Raw genomic sequence first — 10959 nt, 5'->3', positions numbered from 1 at the left:
CACCCCTTTCCCTGCTGCGCTGGCCAAACCCCATAACTTATACCACTGGCTTCATTGTGCAGGGCTCCTCCTGGCAGTGAGCTCCACAAGACCAGAGCCAGTGGCCCAGCCATGTACACTCCTGGCGTACACTGGGACCAGGCACCACTGGGGGACTCCACCTGCTGCTGCTGGCAACAGAGGCCGTGTGTAGTGGTGGGGCATATTTGTGGGGGGAGCCCCCTATATGTACCTGCCTTCCACAGCCTCCCCCATCCCTACATGCACCCCACAACCCCCGCTGCCCCCCCATTCAATTTTTAGTGTACAATTTGTTATTTCCCCCCCAGGTGCCAAGTGGCAAACTCCCTTCCCAAAAGGAGTACAGGCACTCCTCACTTAACGACCGAGTTCCGTTCCTACAACTCGGTCGTTAAGCGAATTGGTCGATAAGCGAGAAGCCGCCCCTTACCGACCATAGTCGGCCTCCAGGGGAACAACCGGGGACGGGAAGGCGCTGGCCATGGCAGTGAGTCCTGGCCGCTGCCCTCCGGGTGGATGCTTCTCCCCCCTCGTGGGTTCGCGGAGCCGGCTGGAGGGTGCCGGGGTCAGCTCCACGTCTCCCTCAGCTTGACGCCGAGACGCCGCGCTGCCGACCAGCTCTACGACTCTACGGAGAGCTGGTCGTAAGTCCGCGCGGTTGTTAAACAGGTAGGTCGTTAAGTGAGGAGTACCTGTATTTCTGGGGGCAAAGGGAAGGACTTCTGGTCCCAAGATGGAGATCATGGAGGCAAGGCACCTGTCAAGGAACAGGGCTATACAGCCATGGACAGCTCACCAAAACTCGTTAAGTGGCCCTACAGCCTAAATAATTGCTCACCCCTGTTATAAGACAATTAAGGCTCGCTAATAAATGTTACTACATTTCCACATATGTAGACAGCAATGCCTTGTAAAATCTCCTTTTAAGCTATACTGGAAGGCTAGATAAGTTTATCACTGCAAATCTGATTGACCCTTCAGAAACTGAGGTTATTACAAGTAAAAAGTTAATTATTTACCCAAAGGCCTTTGAAAAAGGAGGTCCTGAATATACTTTTAAAGCAATACAAGATGACCTGTTAATTTTTAGCCTGAAAGTTCAGTCCAACTAAAACTGAGTTTAAAACAAAAAGAATTCAGACAGTTCTAAGAGTCAACCAAGCACAACTAAAACTTCATGTAAGTTTTGAAGACTTAAAGGTAGAAATTCACCTTGGAAGTTGATGCTGGCTGCAGGGTTAAAGACCTATTTAAAAAAAGGTTAACTCTCATTTGGCAATTCAAACAAAAGTCTAAGCAATGATACATTTTCACATTCAAAGTTTAACCAAGTAACCATGCAAGTATTTTTAGTAAGAACAGGAAAACCTATCCTGAATCAAAGACAACATTCAGATATTATTTTCTAAATTTTACTGCACTGAATAGCAGGAATTCCTGGCTTTAAGTTTGTGAATGTTTCTGTGCTGTCCTATTTTCCAGCAGAAATGGTACATTTTCAGTCAATTAATAGTTTCAAGACTGCATGAGATTATTCTAGTTTATCTTCCTACCTTGGAGATGCTTTGATCTCTGTATTTTGTCTCTGAAGCCTGGCAAACGTGCCTCTTTAAATCTACCATTATACCCATTCAAAAAAAAAAAATCACCGAATCTGCTAATGGCAAAGTGTTTTCCTGAAACCAATGTTGTGAGTTTCAAAGCAGAAGACCAGATGTGCAAGCATATGCCAACAGTTAGAATCTCCATCTTTTCAAACAATCAAATTAAGGAGGAAAGAACTCCTTAGATTAAAAAAAATAAAATAAAAAAAATATGGCTAGCCTTGTTCATATTCTTCCTCCATCTTCGTGGAAGTATCATTGTATGCATCAACCCCTCCCCCTCCAAACTGCAAGAAATAGTGCCCAAGAATTTTAGAGTTGTCAATGATGCGACTTGCAGGCAGGTAATACGAGAAAAGATAGTATTTTTGTATCTGACAAACTGTATGTTATCTTCAACCATGGTCAAGAAGAAAGCAACTAGGGGAATGAACAAGGAGGATGCAAAGCAGCTAGTGCTGTTCAGCTATGGACAGCAGTACCAGGAGAATTCTATCAGTCAGGAAATAATGTTTTAAGATTCAGGACTTACAACCCTGCACAAGTGGCATCTTTAAGCAAGATTAAATTCCATTTAGTCTCCTCAACCTGCAGGTTCTCCTATACAGGATTTAAGTTCATATTTGAGGCAGCATAAGTGAGCACAGCATCTGACATGCAAAGAACATAGACTTTGTCCAACATGACTGAATGAGTCAATAGAAGAGAAGTCACTAAAGAAAAAAGCAATACAAATGATTTAACTTCCTCCATTTCTCTAGAGAAGCACAACATCAAGAGCAGCATTCATCATATCCATCTTGGGCAGGTTTCTGAACTCTTACTGCAGAGATACAACCAGAAGAATTACTTACTGTTAAGTCATTTTCCTTCTGAGCCTGTCCAGAACCTCCCTTGTTACAGGATCTCTATGAATGAGAAAAAAGGACGGACTTACAGTGAGAAGATAACAGCTAACACGATAAACTCGCAGCCACCAGAACAGAGGGAGTAGAAGTGACAGCTATAGTTAACTATGACTCCGCATTTGATCTAATCAGTAATAGCTATACCACTAGTATTCAGTGTCTGACCCCTTGTCTTGCTGCATACAGCAGACGACTCCAAAAAGATGTACCAGTGAGGCAAAGCCACATTAAATATTGGCAATTAAGAGCTGCAGTACATTAAAGATTGGATTTAAAATGTGTAAATTAAAAAATTTAAAACACTTCTAGTATTTGTTTTTTGATGTCACTGTGGAAAACAGCTTTCCTGCAGCTAGATCCAAAAGATTTTATAATCTCAGACAGCAGAAACTGAATAAAGCCATAGAGTGACATTGGCTGCTTGAGTGGAAAGCTTGCAGGAGTACCCGCTTTGCTATTCCCATTTGCTTATATGTACTAAGTATTTTGTTACGTGTGCAAGCAATTGCGTATATCATGACTTTGTGAAAAGTTATCTACACATGGAGTATAAACTTAGACAATTCAGTAAAACTGCACAATTTCAAGTAAACTACTGACTTATTCCATGCAATCTATACTGGACGGTGTTTGCCGATGGCCATCACAAAACAATTCCAATGCATTTAAGCCATACCCTCAGCAGCTGAGCTCTCAATGGCACATGCTTTTAAACACAGTTGCACATTTTAAATGTAAGAAAGAGCAAAACCTTGGAGTCTTTTGAAGGCAAGGAGTAAGCAAATATTTACTCAGAGTTCAGATTAATGGCAGTTTGTGGCCGCTATTAATACTGCAATTCTACAGCTCACTGTTCAAACCAGACTAGGTTTGAAGGCCATAAAGGAAGCCTCTCTCCACCTTCTGAATAGAAACATCTGATTCATGGAACCATAAAACATACCCTTCTGTTTCAAAGCTCTAACACATCCGTACAAAAGGTGGAAATGTGAACTGAACAGAATACATTAAGCAACGCCAGCTGTCTTAAGCACCATACAACAAGCTAATGATTTACACAAACTATAAAGCTACAGTATTTCAAAAGGTACAACAGGGATGTAGTCAATATAGTCTTTCAGCAAGTATTTCCCGTTCTAAGTTTCTAGCAGACAATATAAATGAAGGCTGCCATTAGCATCTATTCATCTCAAGGAAATATTAAGTCAAAACACATTCACCAATCTTAACATGAAGTTACACAATGGAGTCATTTACAGAGGAGCCCGGGGGAGGTGGGGGGGGGGAGGGCAAAAGAGATGGGGGAGAGGGATGGGGAGAAGTGTCTCACATCAATACCACTATTGCATCTTAATGCTTTTTCTTGTTTCAGGGTTACTCACCATCCAGGAGTCTTTCCTGCTTAATGATGCTCCTAGAATGGTTCAGGTCATAAGAAGGTAAGTAGATTAGATGGCTTTCCCCTAGAACCTGATCTGGCATCCACTTCCACTGCACTTAGGTCAGTGAATCAAAAAGCTGGCCAGTTCTAAGAGCATTCTTCAGACTAGCGTCCGAGAAGTCTTCCACTGAACACACAGTAAGTGCCATTAAGACAATGCAGGACATGCTGCAGGATCCTAAGAAAACCTTCCGCAGCATCCCTTCCTCTTTTCTGTTCCCTCAGCACAGAATACTTTAAATGTCCAAACAAGAAAGAAGATGGACTATGAATAGGGAGTTCATAGTGAAGCAACTCTAGAAATGGTTATTTCTTTTAGCTGGGGATACTGAATTAGGACTACTTGGATTGTCAGCTCTCTGCATGCTAGCAATTTTTGTTGTTGTAGGTTGTGTGATGGAAGTTACATTAAGAGACAACTGTCAGCAGCTAAGAAGTCCATTTTAAATTTGGTTTAGTAAGGCATGAAAAAGCTACTTCCTTGAAATGTTATTTTTGTAGGTGGCAACTTGACTAAGGATGAACGGAATCCATTTCTGGTGATTATTTGCTAATGAATAGGTGGCTTCAATTCTTGTTTTCATTACTTGCAAGGTATTATCAAAAGCTCTAGCAGTGCTACTCTTGGTAGAGCCAGCATTAGTCTTGGTTTTATTTCAAAGAGAAGTGAAAAAGTTTAACTGCTCAAATTAGATGGTCACTAATTACTTCCAGGTGTTGTGAGGGGATTTCTGAAGCAGATTAAGGGAAGACCCCCCCCAAGATTTTGGTCAGTAGTTGCAGCTGTGACAAGGTATATCATACTGAGGTGTAAAAAAATAAAAAAATAAATAAAGAAACAAAAATTCTTCTTAAGTCTTTACATCTTCTAGCCACAAACTATTCTGATAAGATCTTCACCCTTGAAGAACCTGTGATCTCTAAACTTAAATGACCAAGACTGAACTAGCGTTTTCCTCACTATGATCTTATAGCAACCTATTAAACATGCTCTGACTGTTTTCTTCTTTATGAATATCAAATGGACAGGTATCTCCATCTGCAAGTATGATGACCACAACTAGACTGTTTACAGTGATCAAGTAGGCCAGGGAAAACTGGAGTTGTGCACCTTTGTCCCAACACTGCAGAATTTGCTGGACAACTGATTTCACCTGAAAAAGTTAGCTTGCTTATGACTCAGAATAATCCTGGATGAAATAAATTCAGCATCAAAAGTCCACAACTAATGGTAGCAGAGATAGCTATTCTTTAAAAAGTGGACCCAAGCTGTTTCCATGTTTATTTCTAGCGCTGAAATTTGTACCTTTGTAAAATGTACTCAACTTTAATGACCAGCTCAATTTGCAGACGAAATTAAAATGCCCCTAGGTGATAATGCAACACCAGTTTTTGTATCTTGAAATATTCCTGACAAAAGAAAATAGTATGTGCAGTATCAGTCTATCTAAAATCCTTCCTGGACTTTAGAAACAGATCATTAAAGTTGGTATGAGAACTACCCAACAAAGGGATGCATAGTCCTTGCAATCTGGCAACACTATTAAGTTTTATTCAGCTAACTTGTGTTCAGTCCCTGATGTAGCTAGATCTGAAGGGAATGAAGTTAGAATAAGTCCCGCCAACAACAAATGGGTAGAAGACAATCATAAAGGATAAAAAAAGCTACACATGCACAGAAATATTGCTTACCTTGACTTTGGACAGAGTTACCATTCTCTAATGAGGGAGCAGAGGAAAGGAAGGGGCAGTATTTTGTACAAATTTTTAGTACTCAGTAAACAGTAGCTGGTACTACTTAACCCTTATTCTTAAAAAAAATAAATAAATAAAAAAAAAATTAAATCCAGAACTAGAGAAATGAAAGCTGTAGAGAATGCTCCAACTTCAGATATCTCATACTATACCGTGAATCGTGTCTGTCACCTGGAAACCAGAGTGCTCTAGGCACGATCGCATGGGCAAGCCTGCAGCAGAGAACACATGCATATACAACTAGAGTGGTACATTACCCCCCCCAGAACACCCTTAATGCCACCCAACACAAATATTCCCCCATAATATAGGTGCTTGGCTTCATTAAAGCCATCTGCTAATACCAGGGATTTGTAGATATTCCATGCCACAAACAAGTATGGACAGCAACAATCACAAAAAAACAGTTACAATTACACAGCAATCAGCAGTTTATTTAGTTACAGTAAAAGGCAGCAAGGCAGGTATGAAACAAGTTGCCAGATTCATGGCTAGCATTAAGTTTCAGTGTCTGCTCAAGTGCAAGTTTAGAAGCTATAGGAACATCAAATCTCTATATTGCTGAGGATAACACAAGACTTGGTAAATTTTGGCTACTGTAAGCTAACTAACCCAGTGAAGCAGAGTTCAAGGTTCTTTTGACATGAAAAGGAGTCATATGAATTACTTGCCAAACTATATTTTGACAGGTAAACTAAATTTCTTTTCAGTTTATAGCACCAAATGTTGAAATGCTGCCCTGTCTACCATGAAGAAATATTAATTCAAACATTGTTGGAATTTCATAAGCTGAACAAAAGTTTAAGAAGTTAAGGCATGCGGTGTGGTTGGACAGGCTTCTCTTTCAGTGATTTGTAAACCACAACACCCAACAATTAAAGTAATTTTGTTATCATGAGGAAGTTTTAGCTTAAGTGCTCCCATGGCAATTTTGGAGTGGGGGGCAATGTAGAGGCCGCTCAAATGAGAAGCATGACAAAGATGCATTGATTAGCTTTCTGCATTGATAGCATATCTGCATTGTGCCTCAAAACACACTTGAATTTTAGATGTTGTTAGTACCATAACCTCTTCACAAGCACAAGTATTTGCCCTTAAAAAAAAAAAAAAAAAAAAGTCTGCTCATGGATCTACTCAAAAGAAGTCTTCAATGTTTAGACAACCAGGCCAGCAAGACCAGTCATAATGGACAAGCCAACTCAACTCACCTCTCCCACCCAACTTCTCCCACCCCGCCCCGCAAACATTCATGCACACAGAAATTTGGCTTAACAGATCAGCTATGACAGAGGGAGGCAAAGCCATCCCCAGGTGGCAGCTTTAGCTAACTGGCATGGCTTATATTAAATGGAGTTGTATGTACGAACATTTGTTTCTTCCAAGATTCATAATAAGCAAACTGGGGTTATTTTTAAATTTGCAAGGAACTGGTTCTTTCAAAGCTAACTTTTATAGCTGTGCTGCTGCTATCCCTTCATTTAAAAAAAAAGTTCAGTACTAGTAACTTTTCTAGCATTCATTCCTTGGAAATCGTGTGATCTTCTGATTTCTTTAATTTCATCTATTTTAGTTTATTGGAGATTGATATCAATTCAGAGTACAAAAATAAGGGAAGCTGGCATAGCTTGTTTTGGGCACACCAGTTTCAACAGAACTTTAACTGACTAGCATTAAAAGTGTTGCAACATGTCACAAAAATGAACCGACTTGGAAGTTGTGACCATTAAGACCCAAGAACTTTACTCAAGAATGCTTGTCAATTTTAGGGTTAAGACCAAAAATTGAAGAACTACTCACCTACACAGTCCCTTACAACATAACTAGGGAACTTGAAAAGAATTTCAGTGAACTGACAGCTAAAAATAACAAGAAATTTGGATAAAAATTCCCCTCCTTGTCAGAAGCATCTTAACATTTGAAAGTTCACTACAATCTTAGATGAGGCTTACAAAATACCCCCAGTAAAATCAGTTTGCTTATGTTCTAATTTGTTTAAAGAGGTAGCACTGGAAGAGACAAGTGTTTGTTGACAGAAACTGTGAACCTCAATGCAATCTGAAAGTTTTACCTTGGGGCAGTCTGCTTACTTAACCCTTAGTGAACTGCACCAACAAGAGCAGTCATTTCACTGCCACTATGGAAATAAAGGTAGTTAGACATATCAAAAGATCCTTCAACACCCAGAGTAGAAAGGTTAGAAAGTTGCACACTGAGCTTTTAAAAGCTAATTAGATGAATTAGTCCTTAGGTTTGAGAGAGACTAACATCTTTAGATTCTTTTGTGAGCTGTGTACAGAAGAGGTAAGTTAAGAAAAACCCTAGAAGAAAAAAGGAAGATGACCAATTCTTGTGCTTTTTTCCCCTGAGCACTTTTATAATGCATGGCTACTTTTCTTCAGAGCATTATTAAAAGGGAAAATGTATAGCTCTTCTATAACAAAGATAAGTAGGAAAATGGCTGCAAAACTTACAACTACTATGCTTTTAAGACCAAATAAAAGTTAGTCCAATCAGTTTTGCTTAAGTCAACTAATTTTAGGTAAAAATAGTATCAATTTCTATAACCAGGTGCCAAAACAGATTCTAGATTTAGTTTTAATAATAGATTCAACTTGTTTCCAGAAAGTTTGAAGCTTAGCTTAATGAAGTCTTATTCATCAAATTAAGACTACTCTCAACTTACCTCTACTGTATGCATTTTGTTGTAGTTTCAAACCATTTTTTACATGCTCTCTTTTGCATATTGCAGCAATATTTAGCTACAGTAGGGCAAGCTAACAAGTGTTAAGCAGTTACCAAAGGTCTTAACTTTCATTAGTGAAAGGTCAAACTTCAAACCTACTTCTTTGCAAGTACTTAAGCAACAGCATCTAAATAGGAAGAAATATGCCACTGTGGGTGAATGCTCAGAAGGAAACCATGGACCAGAATTTCAGTAGTTAAGTTGATCCAATATCTCCAGTAGATTAGTCAAGGCAAGTGACTGGGAACCTGACAGTACCCTAAATTTATGGATACCAAAACCAGGCTATTTTGCTCACCTGGAAACAGCCATTAACTCTCAAATCTAGTTTTACAAGCTATAGCTTACTTTTGACAAGTAAACAGCATTAAAAATTTATAACAGCACAACTGCAAAATATTTTGGAATTGTTACAGGGCATTGGGAACTTGTGCTCGGTGTTGACTAATACTGTAGATCAGTAAGTTTTACAGTATTACATACAATATATTCAGACCTCTAAGAAATTGCCTAGAGAGTATTCCCAGCATGTTCAACAAAATTTCTACTTCAACCTCAGAACGGTCCATAAAGACAATGCCAAGATTTAAAAGGATTCCAGATGGTTTAGTCCTTTGAAATCTTGCTAGTTAAGCAAAACCCTACAAGTTACAAGAAAGCAGGGTTAATAACTATTTTGGAATACCATACTCCAAACTTAACACCAAAAAACACATGTTATGGGCTGAACCAGCATCAAGTAAATCTGTCAGCTGATACACACCAGTTAGGATTTTTGAAGACAGAAGTACATTTTTATAAGCAACAAACCAATATGAACTATATTAACCTTAAGATCAACCCTGTCACCAAGACACTCCCAAACAGTAAAAGCAACATGTTTACAATGCATTACTGATTCAGGGCTCTTCAAATACATTCTAAGGTTAAGCTACAGAAACCCTCCCACTCCCAAAGCATTCAACATACTCACCATCTGTAGAATTGCACCATATAGACGAAGGAGGACTGTTCGTGGCTCATCTGCAATTGTCTCTATGGTGTCAGGTAATGAACACTGGAATAGCACATTGCTGAGGCCACCTCTGTCAAAAGAAGTGACAAGTTTATGCAAGTTACCTCAGTGACAATTTAGATTTATGCGTTCCAAGACTTTGTTCTGTCAAATCAGAAATTGGCGACCTAGCCTAAACAGACTACATTCAAGTTTTCTTCACATACCACAAGCTCAAAAGCAAGGGAGCAACATGCTAAAATTTCTAATATATCTTGGCAAGTCATCACAGAACTACCTGTCAAATGCTTACTGAAAGGGGAGAGGCTCAATTCCCCCCCACCCAGGTGAAAACAGGTGTTAACTTATGACTGTGGGTTAGCAGGAGTCTTTATTCCAACAAACGTTGAGAATAGCCTTTGCTACACTTCAAAGATAATTTTATCATTTATACAGTGAACTGGTGTAGGGGCTATTCTTAAAAGTTTGCTGGAATATTACTTAAAGAAACCCCAAGTCATAAATTAACACCTGGTTTTACCCGAGTAAGATCTTGGTCCCTGACCTGCATTATCTACTTCTCTGCTTTGAGCTTTTTCTGACCAACATCTTAAAACTCCAGGAAATTTCTTCTCCACTAGCTTGTGATGCTAAGGGTGCTATTAGATGTTACCCTTCCCATGTGTTAAAATGCTCTCAAGGCAGAAGCATCCAGGCATTAAGGTAGGAAAAGATGAGCTAAGTGCCATCAGAGCATCCCAAAGTTATGCATCTTTGGGTAAGAAGCATCTCTAGCTGGTGTTAGGCAGTTCGTGATGCTGTAATGTCAGCCCACATGAACGATAACAAGCAATCTGCAGTCCTCCAGCATCCCAGAATGCACTGCTTCCCCAATCCACCCCATGAAGGCCATCTATCCTCCTGAACTCTATTGCCTCAGACTGACAGAGCCAAGCAACCATGAGGAGCCTTGGCAGCTCCTATCAACACCCCCACTCGCAGCTGTCTAGCGCAGGGGTGTCACATACATCCCACAACCCAGATCTAGCTCAGCACCCCATAAGCTGGTCCCTGGTACCACACCTGCTTGGACTGGGACCCTGGACCAACCAAGTCTGTGGACCAGCCCTGTGCCACTCATGCAGCCTGTGGGGTCAGATGGAGTTGACACCCGCTGCTCTAGGGGCAAGTTGGAGCTGTGCAGGTCAGGGAGTATTAGCTTGCAACACAAACCTGCTCACGGCATGAACTAACTTCAATATTGCATAACATGGCAGAGGACTTAGCATGTATGAACTGTAATGTTTAACACCACTGAGATTTTAAGGACTTTCACATGGTTTAATCCTTCACAATCTTACCAGTTATAACTTCACAGTGTTTTGAGTTTTCTGGCTCTTTCCATATGTATTAAACATATGGAACATTAGCTTTGATCACTGGTCATAGCAGTGCAGTCAGTCATAAGACATCAACACGAGTCTGTTGTAAAT

The 10959-nt window shown here is 40.0% G+C and overlaps 1 protein-coding gene across 1 annotated transcript in view; it reads right to left on the bottom strand.

Moving 5' to 3' along the window:
- Positions 1-10712, bottom strand: part of CHKA (choline kinase alpha) — a 25086-nt gene extending 14374 nt beyond the window's left edge. The window contains exons 1-4 of the mRNA XM_014517769.2: positions 10708-10712; positions 9446-9557; positions 2480-2533; positions 1234-1267 (exon numbers count right to left, since the gene is read on the bottom strand). Coding sequence (XP_014373255.1) covers positions 1234-1267; positions 2480-2533; positions 9446-9557; positions 10708-10712 — 205 coding nt within the window. The remainder of the gene's footprint in view (positions 1-1233; positions 1268-2479; positions 2534-9445; positions 9558-10707) is intronic.
- Positions 10713-10959: the final 247 nt, after the last annotated feature.

Source organism: Alligator sinensis, unplaced genomic scaffold, assembly GCF_000455745.1.
Source record: "Alligator sinensis unplaced genomic scaffold, ASM45574v1 scaffold907_1, whole genome shotgun sequence".
Classification (NCBI taxonomy): Eukaryota; Metazoa; Chordata; order Crocodylia; family Alligatoridae; genus Alligator; species Alligator sinensis.
The sequence above is the reverse complement of the archived record's forward strand: the minus strand, read 5'-3'. Positions and strand labels throughout refer to the sequence as shown.